Source organism: Pelophylax lessonae, assembly GCF_965119305.1.
Source record: "Pelophylax lessonae genome assembly, chromosome: 2".
NCBI classification, from domain to species: Eukaryota; Metazoa; Chordata; class Amphibia; order Anura; family Ranidae; genus Pelophylax; species Pelophylax lessonae.
In genome coordinates this window covers 449,826,375-449,841,749 of record NC_138769.1, presented here as the reverse complement: position 1 = coordinate 449,841,749, position 15,375 = coordinate 449,826,375, and the positions used below count along the sequence as shown (strand labels likewise).

Sequence of the window (15,375 nt, the reverse complement as noted above, 5' to 3'; positions counted from 1 at the left end):
TCAAAATTAGACCTGAAAGGAGCATACAATCTCATTCGAATCCGTGATGGACACGAGTGGAAGACTGCATTCAGAACTAGATACGGATTGTTCGAATATCTTGTGATGCCATTCGGCCTATGCAATGCCCCTGCAGTTTTCCAACGATTTATAAACGATATTTTTAAAGACTTACTAGATGTCTGTGTTGTGGTATATCTGGACGATATACTTATATATTCACGGACCCTGTCTGAACACATAAGACATGTAAGACTTGTATTATCGAGATTGCTTGCACATAATCTTTATGTGAAGCTGAAGAAATGCTTGTTCCATAAAGATGAGGTACTCTTTCTAGGCTACATCATATCCAAAACAGGAATCGAGATGGACATGAGTAAAATATCCTGCATTCAGGATTGGCCTACACCAACTACACGCAAGGCGCTACAGCGATTCCTGGGATTTACAAATTTCTACAGGAAGTTCATAAAAAACTTTTCTGCTATTGTGAGACCCCTCACACAGCTCACTAGCATAAAAATACCATTTAAATGGTCAGAAGAAGCAAATAAGGCTTTCCACTTGTTAAAGACAAGGTTTACTTCCGCTCCCATATTACGCCATCCAGACCCATCCCTCCAATACATTCTGGAGGTAGATGCGTCAAACATGGCAGTAGGAGCAATACTCTCCCAACGACCTACCCACACTTCACCACTTCATCCAGTCGCTTTTTTTTCTAAATCCCTGAGCAGTCCCGAGATAAATTACCCCGTGGGTGAAAAGGAACTGCTTGCTATAAAATTGGCTCTGGAGAATTGGCGACATTTACTCGAAGGCACCCAATTACCAATAATTATATACACGGACCATAAAAACCTCCAATATCTTCAGACTAGCAAAACTCTCTCGCATCGACAGGTACGATGGTCACTATTCTTTCTAAGGTTTAACTTCCTAGTGACCTACACACCTGCAGATAAGAACAAAAAGGCGGATGCACTATCACGACTAACTGAAGAAAACTACTTTGTAATCCCTTCCGTTCCTATAATACCTCACAAACGCATTATTGGAGTTGTCCGTTCCTTAAAGGAAGAGGTTCTGCATGGTATAAGTTTGGATTCACCCCCACCACAACTAAATACTGATGCAGAAGGCTTCCTCTACTACAACGACAAACTTTACATACCACCTACCCTACGCACCAAGATCTTGGAATTATCGCATGATGTGCCTATGGCAGGACATATGGGTATGACAAAGACTTTCAATTTGATTTCTCGACAATTCTGGTGGCCTGACATGAAAACATCTATACAAAAATTCGTCTCTTCATGCAATGTCTGTGCCAGGTCCAAAATTGACACTACGAGACCATCCGGTCTACTATGCAGTCTACCAATACCCCAAACTCCATGGGAGGTTTTGTCATTGGACTTCATCGTAGAATTGCCTCCTTCCAAAGGATTTAATACCATCTTGGTGTCAGTGGACCATCTGACAAAGATGGCACATTTCATTGCTATTCGCAGACTACCTTCGTCCAAACAAACGGCAGAACTCCTGATGAAACATGTCTTCAGATTACATGGTATCCCAAAAACTCTTCTGTCTGACCGTGGATCCCAATTTATTTCTAAATTCTGGCAAGAACTATGTCACATACTACGGATTGAGCGGAAGCTCACTTCTCCTTACCATCCGCAGACCAACGGACAGACTGAAAGAGTCAACCAATGCATCGAGCCGTATTTACGTTGTTACACTTCTTACCAACAGGATGATTGGTTGGATCTTCTCCCCCTGGCAGAATTTGCCTACAACAACGCAACTCACAGTACAACCAAGCAGAGTCCGTTCTACTTGAACTATGGGTTCCATCCCTCTATTCTCCCTCCACGCATCCTTCCTTCAAATAACCCAGTAGCCTCAGACTATCTTACCCAAATAAAGGATTCTCTGGGTTTACTAAATACTACCATTGCACACGCTCACAGTCAACAAAAGAAGTACTATGATCTTCGTAGAAGACCTTCTCCACAGTATACTATCGGGGACCTCGTTTGGCTCTCAACAAAAAACTTGAGACTGAAGATCCCTAGCAAAAAGCTTGGACCTCTGTTCTTGGGACCTTTCCCAATCAAGAAACTTATTGGAAAAGCTGCAGTGCAGCTTACATTGCCAATGGACCTAAAAATCCATCCCATTTTCCATGTGTCGCTACTAAAACCCCATGTTCCGGACCAAGGAATAAGGCCTAATATTCCACCTCCCCCTCCTGTACAAGTTGAAGGTGGAGAAGAATACGAGATAAAAGAGATTCTGGATTCTCGTATCTACAGAAGAAGACTTCAGTACTTGGTTAGATGGAAGAACTATGGGCCCCAAGACGACACCTGGCTAAACACCTCTGACATACATGCCCCTAGATTAATCCGCAATTTTCATGCGAGATACCCAGACAAACCAGCTCCAGAGGCCTTCAGGAGCAGGCCTTAAGGGGGGGGGGTATTGTAATGTTCCGGTACCTTTGGTACCCTAAATTACACTTTCCACAAGTGTATGCGCCCCACCATTTACTTTTGGAAAGGTGCGCATACACCTTTAAGACTGGAGCTGTCATCACCCAGCGCCGGACTAGATGGCTATTTAAAGCGCCGGTTCTCACTCACATGTGTTCGTTCAAACACCCTTACCTGGATGCTAACCTTGCTTGAAGCTTCCATGCTTGCAAGCTCACCTCGCTGACGGAACCTCGCTGCGCTGATCCCTGTATCCCGCTACTGGATCATCCGCCTCTCCTGAACCACCCTTCGGCTGTATCGCTAATAGTGCTAAGTACCCCGCAGGGGAATTCTCTATAAACTTATACTAAGCTTACACTATCTAGCTCTGCATAGTAAAGACTGTTTATCACATCTGCATAACTAGATTGCTAGCTCTTGAGCTCCTACTGCTACTTTCCTGCACTGGGTTGATCACTCTTGTATGTCCACCTGCTACTCTGTCATCTGCTACCATACATGACTGCTAAACCTTCCTGCATCCATCTGCTACTGTCTCACCTTCAAGTGTCTATCACCTACCACCTTCACTCAACCTATCCCTCAAACCCTCATCATTGTGTTACCACATACATAAAGTCACACTAGGAACCAGCTTGCTAATTGTGTGTATTTACTGGCTGAAATAAGACCTTCCACACATGATGAGTCATTGAGGTTGGGAATGGTATCTCAGCATATCTCTTACATGACTACTGACGTGGAACTATTTCTGCAGCTGAAAATCCACACCATATAAGAAACGCAGAAGCGTTACACAGTGTCCATATATGCAGACTTTACCAGCAGTGTCCATATATGCAGCCTTTACCAGCAGTGTCCAAATATGCAGCCTCACCAGCAGTGTCCATATATGCAGCCCATTAGCAGTGTCCATATATGCAGCCCATTAGCAGTGTCCATATATACAGCCCATCAGCAGTGTCAATATATGCAGCCCATTAGCAGTGTCCATATATGCAGCCTCACCAGCAGTGTCCATATATGCAGCCTCACCAGCAGTGTCCATATATGCAGCCTCACCAGCAGTGTCCATATATGCAGCCTCACCAGCAGTGTCCATATATGCAGCCCATTAGCAGTGTCCATATATGCAGCCCATTAGCAGTGTCCATATATGCAGCCCATTAGCAGTGTCCATATATGCAGCCCATTAGCAGTGTCCATATATGCAGGCTCACCAGCAGTGTCCATATATGCAGGCTCACCAGCAGTGTCCATATATGCAGGCTCCCCAGCAGTGTCCATATATGCAGGCTCACCAGCAGTGTCCATATATGCAGGCTCACCAGCAGTGTCCATATATGCAGCCTCACCAGCAGTGTCCATATATGCAGGCTCACCAGCAGTGTCCATATATGCAGGCTCACCAGCAGTGTCCATATATGCAGGCTCACCAGCAGTGTCCATATATGCAGCCTCACCAGCAGTGTCCATATATGCAGCCTCACCAGCAGTGTCCATATATGCAGCCTCACCAGCAGTGTCCATATATGCAGCCTCACCAGCAGTGTCCATATATGCAGCCTCACCAGCAGTGTCCATATATGCAGCCTCACCAGCAGTGTCCATATATGCAGCCTCACCAGCAGTGTCCATATATGCAGCCTCACCAGCAGTGTCCATATATGCAGCCTCACCAGCAGTGTCCATATATGCAGCCCATTAGCAGTGTCCATATGTGCAGCCCATTAGCAGTGTCCATATGTGCAGCCCATCAGCCGTGTCCAAATATGCAGCCTCGCAAGTGCCATTGGAACTGTCCGAATCTGTTTTAAAAAAGGGCGGGAAGCAGCGCCGAGAGCAGAAGGGGGCGGGCCGGCTGAGGAGAAGGAAGGACGAGCTGTCATAAGAGCAGAAAGCGGGCGGGCCGGGCTGAGGAGAAGGGAGAACTAGCGAGAGCAGTCATCGGAAGTCCCGCCTTCTCTGCCGAGACGTGTGACGTCTGTCATAGGCGGGACTTCCGATGACTGCGCTCGCTCGTTCTCCCTTCTCCTCGGCCCGGCCCGCCCCCTTCTGCTCTTATGACAGCTCGTCCTTCCTTCTCCTCAGCCCGGCCCGCCCCTTCTGCTCTCGGCGATACTTCCTGGACTTTTTTTTTTTTTTAATATCGGCGTATAACACGCACTGCTGCTTTTTCCTCCATTTTTAGGAGGAAAAAGTGCGTGTTATACGCCGATAAATACGTTAATTGAGAATTGCTACTACCTTCATCCAAGCAGATATTCATGCGTTAGTTTTCAAAAACAGTGTCAAATATCTCCCTAGTTTTAGGTTGCCCTTTTACTTTTATAATAAAATTTATTTCTAAAAAAAAATGTTTTATTACAGAGAGTTACATTATTTGTATCAGTGGTTTGTTAACTTGTGATCTGCCTCTTTTTCTGTGGGTGGCCCAAAACAATTCCTCCTCTTCCAGTGTGGCCTAGGAAAGTCAAAAGGCTGCACATCCCTGCCCTAAAGTAACAGAGTAAGGCACATAAGGGTCAACGAAACTATTGTGGATTGTTCATTCTTTACCAGACACAGAGAACTTGGCATGGAGGGCAGTAACAAGATTAAGCAGCCATCTCTTACAGTATTTATTTCAAACTTTCTAACTCAAACACTGTAGCTGCTGACTTTTACTATTAGGGCACTTACATGTCCAGGCATCCAGCAGTGTCCTCACACGAGCTGATTCTTGAATCGGCTCTTGGGTGCTGTCGCCTTCAACTTGCCTAAAGTAAACGAGTTGTGAAGCCTTGCGGCTTCACAGCTGGTTTCCTACTGCGCATATCGCGCTGTGCTTTGGGCATGGGCCAGCTAAGGGGGGGGGGGGGAGGAGGGGGCCAAACTTCTGGCTCACTTTGCCGTGGTACCTGCTCCCCCCCCCCAAAACGTGCCAAATGTGGCAGTGGAGGGGGGGGGGGGGAGAAGCAGATGAGCGGAGCTTCACCTTTGGGTGAAACTCCACTTTAAGTTTGTTAAACCCAGATCTAGGAAAGATTCTTTAGTCGTTATTTTTCTGTTTACTCCATGGTATATATATATAAGCTGTGTTTAGTTTTCCATTCTCTGCCCATAGGCAGAAAGTGGTGGAGTATGAAGGCTATAGCACAATGCCATCCTGTCTTCTAAGGTGCTATTATAAACAATAAAGTGGTTGTAAAGGCTGAAGGTTTTTTACCTTCTTGCATTCTATGCATAAAAGTAAAAAACCTTAAGTATGTTGCTGCCCCCTCTCCAGCGTTGTGCAAGGGAGCCTCAGCTGTCCTAGGTCTCTGCTCACTGGCTGTCACAACCAGTGAGCCAATGAGGAGAGAGTGTGTGTGTGGAGCTCTGTGTTTTATGGACGCTTCCAGCTTTGTGGAACTCTGAATGACAATTTCACGGTCATGCAACACTGTACCCATATGATATTTTTTTTTTTGAGACAGATAGAGCTTTTCTCTGGTGGTATTTAATCACCACTGGGTTCTTTACTTTTTCCTAAACAAATGGAAAAAAGACCAAAAATGTTAAAAAAAAAAAAAAATGTTTCTCTTAGTTTCTGTTGTAAAATTTTGCAAATCAGTAAATTGTCTCCTTCAATGATGTGTGCTGATATGGCGGCACTGATGGGCACTGATAGGCGGCACTGATAGGCGGCACTGATAGGCGGCACTGATAGGCGGCACTGATAGGCTGCACTGATAGGCTGCACTGATAGGCGGCACTGATGGGCCACCTTTCTGAGGTAGTTTGTTTGAGCTAGAGACCACTCTGGACTGGATAAACTGTTCTTGGTCAATATTATTTGGTTCCGCAAGTGAGTGGTGGCGTTTGACTTCTTTTGGAGGTATGGGCTGCTGCCTTACTGGTACGGCAACAATGTCACTTCAGAAAAAAGATACTTGAATGGGGAGAGAGGAGTGCCAAATGTCTGGATTAAAGCCACACATGATGGGAGGATCACAATCTTTTATTGAACGTAAAAAATGTACAAATTGAGCCAACACGGTATATATGAGAAAATGAGGATAAGCAGTGCAAATATTTCACAAAATAGGAAATAATGTGACCTATAAACATATCAAATGCATATAAAGTGCAACTCATTGAGTGCATATGAAGTGAATATGCAAACCATAAGGACCAATTAGCTTATAATCTTAAACCGTTCAAAAAATGCAAAAGACGAAAAGGTGATCCACAAAAAGAGCAATTGTACGTTAAAGATGAAGGGAAATCCATCACCAGGCATTTACTGTTGTCAGACGCCTCTTACCAGATCCGTAGGACCAGAGATTTTACATTGTAACCCAGGTCTATTGGAGTATATGGAGCTTTTATTTGGCAATAAAAGGTAATACTTAAACGGGCTTCACCATGGCGGTCCTCTTTTATCTGTTCGGTTTGATGTCTTGATCTGATGCTGAGTGGTATTTACCTCTGCTGGACACTGAATGCCGGTTTCTCACATTTAAATACATGGGAGTTTGACCATTATAATCTCTGGTCCTACAGATCTGGTAAGAGGCGCCTGACCATTATAATCTTTGTTCCTACAGATCTGGTAAGAGGCATCTGACCATTATAATCTTTGGTCCTACAGAACTGGTAAGAGGCGCCTGACCATTATAATCTTTGGTCCTATGGATCTGGTAAGAGGCGTCTGACCATTATAATCTTTGGTCCTACAGATCTGGTAAGAGGCATCTGACCATTATAATCTTTGGTCCTACAGATCTGGTAAGAGGCATCTGACCATTAGAATCTTTGGTCCTACAGATCTGGTAAGAGGTGTCTGACCATTATAATCTTTGGTCCTATGGATCTGGTAAGAGGCGTCTGACCATTATTATCTTTGGTCCTACGGATCTGGTAAGAGTCATCTGACCATTATAATCTTTGGTCCTACAGATCTGGTAAGAGGCGTCTGACCATTATAATCTTTGGTCCTACAGATCTGGTAAGAGGCATCTGACCATTAGAATATTTGGTCATATGGATCTGGTAAGAGGCATCTGACCATTATAATCTTTGGTCCTACAGATCTGGTAAGAGGCATCTGACCACTTATAATCTTTGGTCCTACAGATCTGGTAAGAGGCATCTGACCACTTATAATCTTTGGTCATATGGATCTGGTAAGAGGCATCTGACCATTATAATCTTTGGTCCTACAGATCTGGTAAGAGGTGTCTGACCATTATTATCTTTGGTCCTACGGATCTGGTAAGAGTCATCTGACCATTATAATCTTTGGTCCTATGGATATGGTAAGAGGCATCTGACCATTATAATCTTTGGTCCTACGGATCTGGTAAGAGGCGTCTGACCATTATAATCTTTGGTCCTACAGATCTGGTAAGAGGTGTCTGACCATTATTATCTTTGGTCCTACGGATCTGGTAAGAGGCATCTGACCATTATAATCTTTGGTCCTACGGATCTGGTAAGAGGCATCTGACCACTTATAATCTTTGGTCCTACGGATCTGGTAAGAGGTGTCTGACCATTATAATCTTTGGTCCTACGGATCTGGTAAGAGGCATCTAACCACTTATAATCTTTGGTCCTACGGATCTGGTAAGAGGCATCTGACCACTTATAATCTATGGTCCTACAGATCTGGTAAGAGGCGTCTGACAATAGTATATTATAGTTCATATTCCCATCGCACACATTCCTGGATACAGGCACATCTATAGTGGGTGCTGCAGGGATCACCAGCTGAACACTGGATATATCACAGATAAGTATATATGTTCCCCAGCACACCATGGCAAGATCCATGGTGTGCTGGCGAACATGTATACTTATCTGTGACAACAGTATATGCTTGGTGATGGATTCCCCTTCATCTTAAATGTACAATTGCACTTTTTTTAATCCCTTTTTTGTCTTTTTGCACTTCATGAACTGTTTAAGCTTATATGGACTTTAATTTGACCTGATTGGTCCTTATGGTTTTCATATTTACTTCATATGGTCTTATGAGTTGAACTTGCACTTTCAATGCGTTTAATATGTTTATACAGTATGTCACATTATTTCTTATTTTGTGTATTATTAGCGCTGCTTATCCTCAGGCCCCGTTCACACTGGGGAGATCCGACTTCCAGGGGCGACCTCCGAGATCGCGGTGCGAGCAGCGCGCCGCGACCTCGGAGCGGCCGGCACGGACTTCATAACATTGAAGTCTATGACTGTCACTCCGGGTCGCCCCAAAGAAGCTCCGGACCCTTTTTCTAAGTCGGAGCGACTTGTTTTGCTCCTATTAGAACGGGTCCGCAGCTTCTCTATAGAAGGTGACCTACGGCGACCTGTGAGGCGACCAGGTCGCCTCACAGGTCGCCCCAGTGTGAACGGGGACTTAATTTCATTGTTATTAAACTGGTATCAAAGTTTACTAAGCAGCAGTTTAAACGAGCGCAGATTTTTTTTAGCCATTTTACAGTATGTATGTTCGTACGTTTGCATATCAGCCCTGAAGTGTTGGCTTGATTTCTACAGTTTTTATGTTCAATAGTGATAGTGATTCTCCCATCATGTATGGCATTACTCCGGACAGCGGGCACTCCTCTCCCCACATTAAGTATACTTTCTGAGAGGCAGACTAAACCTGGCCATTCTTTTGTAGAATTTTGTTTGAAATTTTTAGTTTTAGGAATGTTCTTTTGATTTTGTAATCCAACCTAAACCAAATTTGTCATTTTTTCCCAACAAATAGAGCTTTCTTTTGGTGGTATTTGATCACCGCAAGGTTTTTTCTTTTTTGCTAAACAAATAAAAAAAGACCGAAAAGTTTGGAAGAAGAAAAAAAAGTTTTTTTGTTATACAATTTTGTAAATAGATACGTTTTTTTCCTGCACTAATGAGTACCGATGGGGTGGCACTGATGGGCAACACTGATAGACAGCACTGATAGGCGGCACTGCTGGGCACTGATAGGCGGTACTAATAGGCTGCACTGGTGGGCAATAATGGGCACTGGTGGGCGGCACTGATAGATGGCAATGATGGGCAGCACTGATGGGGAGGGCACTGGCAGGCAGCACTGATGGGGAGGGCACTGGCGGGCTCCCTGAACCCAGATTGCCATCCTTGGTGGCCATGGTGGGCATCCATGGGGTCATGGGTGGGCATCCCTGGGGTCATGGGTGGGCATCCCTGGTGGTTCTAGAACCCCCCCCCCCCAAGGGTCTGCACTGGTAATCAATGCTCTGATTACCAGCGCAGACAGTCAGGAGAGCAGCAGATCGGCTCTCCTCTACTTGTGCCTGTCAGGAACTGAGGAAAGCCGATCAACGGCACTTCCTATTTACTATGTGACCAGCTGTGATTGGTCAAGCCTGGTCACATGGTAAAGAGCCTACGTCAGAGATGCGGTGTGTCAGGGTGCATCGCATACTAGCACAATATGTGAAACTTACCTGAAACCGAAGCCCTTCAGCGCCGCGCTGTCACCGTTGAGTGGGCTGACATCTTCAACTGGTCTTCACCTGGTTTCTTGGGGAAGGGGTTAACATCAGGGACAATAAAAGGGTTACATGTGTTCCCTGGGAGTGCTTGCTAACTGTGTGGTGGTTGCTTTGACTGAGGGAAGACCTAGATCTGTGTTCCTGCTTAGCAGAACACAGGTTTTTTAAAATCTTCCCATCTAACAGAACGGCGATCTGCCTTGTTTACATAGACCGCTGTTCTGCCTCTCTCAGGAATGATCTCTGGTGCTGACAAACATTGTGTCCAATTACAGCGAGAGCAGGTCACTAGCGGCACGCATGCGCGCCCCAGACCCAGAACAAAAAATGGCGAACAGGTATGTCATTTCGTGCTGAAGGGCCGCCCCTCCGCAGTATATGTACGTGGGGCCGTCTAGAAGCTGTTAATGTGACATTCTACTGCAGTTTTCTTAAATAAAAAATTCCTACACATTTACATGCTGAATTTATTGTGAACATGTCGCATTCAATATATCCTAATTCAGTGCTCAGCAAATTCATGGTAACTAGAAATTGAATACTGGGCTCTTGTTAACCCATTCGCTGTTGCAGGGGTGCACAATTTGTATCATCCGACGCCTGGGGCATGCAGTTACAGCGACAGGCAGGTCGTTTTTTTTTTTTTTTCTACATTGTCCGGGGAAGCATTCGGACGGCTCTACTGCCGCTTGATTGCTTCCATACATGCGGGTAAAGTCCCCTTCCCCCACACACCCTCACGCCCTGCACTATGTGCCCTAGGCTCCGCTTGCCCATTTACAGGTCTCTGTTGACAGTTTCCCTGGCTAGCATGGCCAGGCAAGAATGTAATGCGGTGCGATCTGCACTGCATTACATTCAGTGGAACACAGGGGATGTCTCATTAAAGAAAACCTGTCACCAAAAATTCATCACATACGTGTGATGTTCAGTAGTTAGTAATTAAAGTTACACCCAAGCACATAAAATCCCCCCCACCCTCATGTATACGCACAAACAAACGTAAATGCACGCGTTTGGCCACCTACATATATACATATATACAAGTGTTACATATTGCCCAGCACAAACTGGCTCCTAAATTTTTTAGCTGGCTCCTAGACTCCCTCGTCATGGCACCTTGGCACATGATGGCACCTAACAGGTTATACTGTAAAAATTACACCTTTGATGTTGCAGTCAGGCATTATAAAAAACAGGTCAATGCGCTTAATTCAAAGAATGTGTAGACCTTTTTATATATAATATAATGTGTGCTTTGAACCACTTAAGGACCAAGCCTATTTCTAACACTTGTTGTTTACAAGTTAAAATCAGTATTTTTAGCTAGAAAATTAGAACCCCCAAACATTCTATATATATATTTTTTTTAGCAAAGACTCCGGAGAATAAAATGGTGGTCATTGCAATATTTATTTGTCACGCAGTATTTGCGCAGCAGTCTTTCAAACGCAATTTTTTTGGAAAAATAAATTTCATTGCATTGAAAAAAAAAAACTAAACCGTAAAGTTAGCCCAATTATTTTATATATTGTGAAAGATGATGTCACACTGAGTAAATGGATACCTAACATGTTACGGTTTAAAATTGCGCACACTCGTGGAATGGCGACAAACTACAGTACTTAAAAAGGTGAAGCTTTAAAAATTTTAACAGTTACCAGTTTAGAGTTACAATGTAGGTCTTTTTTTAGAATTATCGCTCTAGCGATTGGAGCGATACCTTACATGTGTGGTTTGAACACCATTTTCATTTACGTATGCCTTTTCTTTTCTGCGCGAGCTCGCAGCGACGGGGGCGCTTTAAACATTTTTTATTTTTTTTCCTGTTTATTTTTTTAATTTTTTATTTTTAGCACTGTTTTTAGCTAGTAGCTAAATTATCTGTATCAATATTTGTAGAATGTAACATAGTTATTGTACTGTAGACTAGACTGAAGGCAGTCTTTTTTACATCTGTTTATGGTGTTTTTACAGCTTCAGAACAGATTCGAGCAGCTGAAGAGGCTTCATCAGGATGAAAGAGCAAGTCTTGACGAGAAAAGGAAAGATTTACAGGAAGAAATGAATGCTTTCAGTAAACGGAAAGCTGCTGCAGAGCTTCTGCAAGGACAGGCTTTTGGAACCGTAGCCAACACCAGTTTAAAGAAGGATCGCAAAACGTAAATGTCTTATTTCACTTTGTTCCAAATCCAATTATGAGACCAGTAAATATTTCTATTTTCAAAGTAAAACTTTGCATCAGAATTAAACCCTGTTATCAAAGTAAGAGGGAGATGCGTGAATACAATATAGAAACACAAAAAATAAAATACAGGAGCCCTAAATTACACAGATCATACAATCAATTTTTTAATTAAAATAAGATGCTTCCATTGAAATTACAGAGAAGCCTGAACCCCCCCAGGCTTAAAATGGAAGTAAACCCGCCTATTGTTTTCAACCAAGGAAGCTGCCATCTTGGCCTCTGTTTGATCTTCAACTGCCCCGATGCTGCACATGAGGTCATTTTGTAGGGCTCTGGCAGTGCTCATCCTGTTTTCCCTTGCACAAAGGAACAGATACTAGTCCTGCTGATGGGTTAAGGACCTCCTGTGGCCATGTCTAGAGTAACTTCCTGTCTCCTGGAATCTCCTCCATGCTCTTGAGACCTTCTGGCAATGGCTCATATTGATGTGCCATCCTGGAGGAGTTGGACTGCCTGTGCAACCTCTAAAGGGGTATCGCCTCATGCTACCAGTATTGACACTGACCCTAGCCAAATGCACAACTAGTGAGAAAAGAGGAGTAGGGAAAAAAATGTCAGTGCTTCCACATGTAAAACTATTCCAGTTTTGGAGGTTGTCTCATTGTTGCCTATCTAACACCAAAGCAGCTGAAACTGATTAACAACCCCCTCTGCTACTTAACTGACAAGATCATTATCCCAGGAGATTTTTATTGACTATGCTATACTCTGATTAAAAAGTGTTCCTTCAATTTTTTGAGTAGTTTACTTTTGGTGCGGTCCAGTGCGATTTCAGCCCACTTCAGTGAAATCGCACTGCACCTGGGTCACATCTGAATCGCACCTATGCGATTTATAGTGTGAACAAGCCCTCAAAGAGATGACAGTATTTTAAGTAATAGTTATAACTGCAGTCTTTTCAACATTTTTACTCTGTAAATGCAATGCCTTAAAGCAAACCTTTAACCATTTGCTGCCCCACCACACTACATTTTCTGCAGCAGCTGCAGGCTTAGTGATGTACTGATAGGTCACTGCGCATGTGCGCCCTGGAGCGCTTCCTGGGGAGAGCAGCTGCGTGATCCCGTGACCGCTGTGTCCTTCCGGAGGTCAAGTGGCTATTTGCTATGGCGTGTCTGCCTCTTGTTTTTAATACTAATCGCTAGCCCAGAACAACTATGAGAAAAGGGCTTCTGACTTTTCTTTAGCTTTCTTAATCAATATATTTGCTCTGGGCCAGTGAATCAAAAAGTACCGTAGTAAAAGAAAAAGCCAGGCAGCTAGCATTTTCAGAAGATCAGCAACTGCAATACAATATTTCAATTAGGGAAAAGTTGACTCCAGTGCTCTGGAGTGCATGAAAACTTTTTGATTTGTTATACAGGCACACCCCGTTTTAAGTACACTCACTTTACGTACACTCGCGAGTACGGACACATCCTGGTCAGCTTGGCATGGCATTACTCCCAGTTTTTAACATTGGCGTCTATGGGAAATCTTGGTCAGCTTGACATGGCACTACTCCCAAACCATAATTGACAGGGATACCAAACTTAGGGAGCAATGTGAGGGGACCCAGGACTACAACATATCCTATTTGTGGCCAGCCAGCTTGCCTAGGAAATGAAAAAAGGTATTGTTTCACTTGAAGTACATTTTCGTTTTACATACATGCTCTGGTCCCATTGTGCACTTAAAAGCGGGGTATGCCTGTATATAACTGCTGTGCGGGTGTCTTCATACAGATGATATAGAATTTTACAAGAAGTGCAAAATTGATATTCAGTGTAAGACTTTTAAAACCCATATATTCTATGTTTTGCAGTTTCATGTGATTGGATGATGCTACAATCAAATTCACCGGTGGCAATGGTTTTAACTCCACCTGTTTTTAAATGAGTCCATGAAACCTCCATCCATTTCTGTAAAGAAAGGACAGAAATCTGTGTACGATAGCCAATGACAGAAGATAAAGAACAAAGCAAATTTCCATCTTGACCCTTTTAGTTGTAACCCCGTGAAAAGCAGATGGCTGCTTGGATGGTATGCTCCTTCCTGGAGCTGCCTGGTACCAAAGAATACAACGGGAGACGTTTGCAGCTGTAGAGTCCAGGAATCATTACTTATGGTTTTTCAATATTCTGTTATGTAGGTTACTAAGGAAATGGGACATACAGTATACAAACTGGAGATATGTTCATGTGCCCACAGATCATTCTATACGTATAATCTGCTTTGTTCAGACATGTTACTGTTTTCTAACTTTTAGTTACAGGGAAAACATTTATATTCATATCTATTCTGTAATATTGTCTGTTTCATGCGGACTTTGAAACTTAGGTCATTTTGGATTTCCCTGTTTTTTTGACATATCACTAAGATGATAATTGTTTGAATTGCATAAACAGTTGCCTAATCCAAATGTATATTTTAAAACTGATGTTATATAGGCAAGTTTACTTATAAACGGGAACTTTTTCACATGAATACTTCAAGTTCTTCTTAGTAAGTCGTGTTGTATTGATTGCATAACAAAGACCCAAGCTGCCATTTTAACATTATGCCTGGTAAAGAGTTGTCTGCTTATACCTGCAGCCGGTTTCAGTGTCCCCTTGTAGTGCCAAAGCTTGCCTGCCTCTCACACTTCATCATGATGGGTTAATATGAATATATGGTGGCGGGAAAGCGAGAGAGAAGACGAGCTCTTACATGAAGTGTTGCAATTGACTGGCGTTCATGCAGCTTGTGTTGGTTTTGGCTGCAGAAGGAGCAACATACATCTTCTGATTACCCCTGCTGCTGTTTATTAGTCTCTTTTAGGTACCCCTGAAATGCAGTATTAAGCTCGAAAACAAAAATATAATATATTGCAGCTTATCACTCATTTGATGTGGTGTCCAACATTTTTTATTTTCTTTAGGCTTTTTCCCCCTCGGTTTTCACCTGGTGATCTGGCCAGTAACACACCTCCTGAATTAAGAGTGCCCCCACTATGGATAAATTAAGCAAGGGGCACCTTTGGATAGCAGCAATGTCAGTAAGGGGGGAGGGGAGTTTTAGATGTACTAGCAGATTCAGATACACTTTGAAGTCAAACTCCAGCTAACACTTTTTAAGCAGTTAAAGCGGTGTTCCCGATGGGAAAAAA

The 15,375-nt window shown here is 43.4% G+C and overlaps 1 protein-coding gene across 2 annotated transcripts in view; it reads left to right on the top strand.

Moving 5' to 3' along the window:
* The window catches only part of LOC309545604 (septin-10-like), a 132,717-nt gene extending 118,024 nt beyond the window's left edge, over positions 1-14,693 (top strand). Inside the window, exons 10-11 of one of the 2 annotated variants that reach the window (XM_082244846.1) lie at positions 11,978-12,162; positions 14,053-14,693. In XM_082244846.1, coding sequence (XP_082100972.1) covers positions 11,978-12,162; positions 14,053-14,062 — 195 coding nt within the window. In that variant the 3' untranslated portion in view covers positions 14,063-14,693. The remainder of the gene's footprint in view (positions 1-11,977; positions 12,163-14,052) is intronic. The other variant, XM_082244845.1, reaches the window with a different exon arrangement.
* Positions 14,694-15,375: the final 682 nt, after the last annotated feature.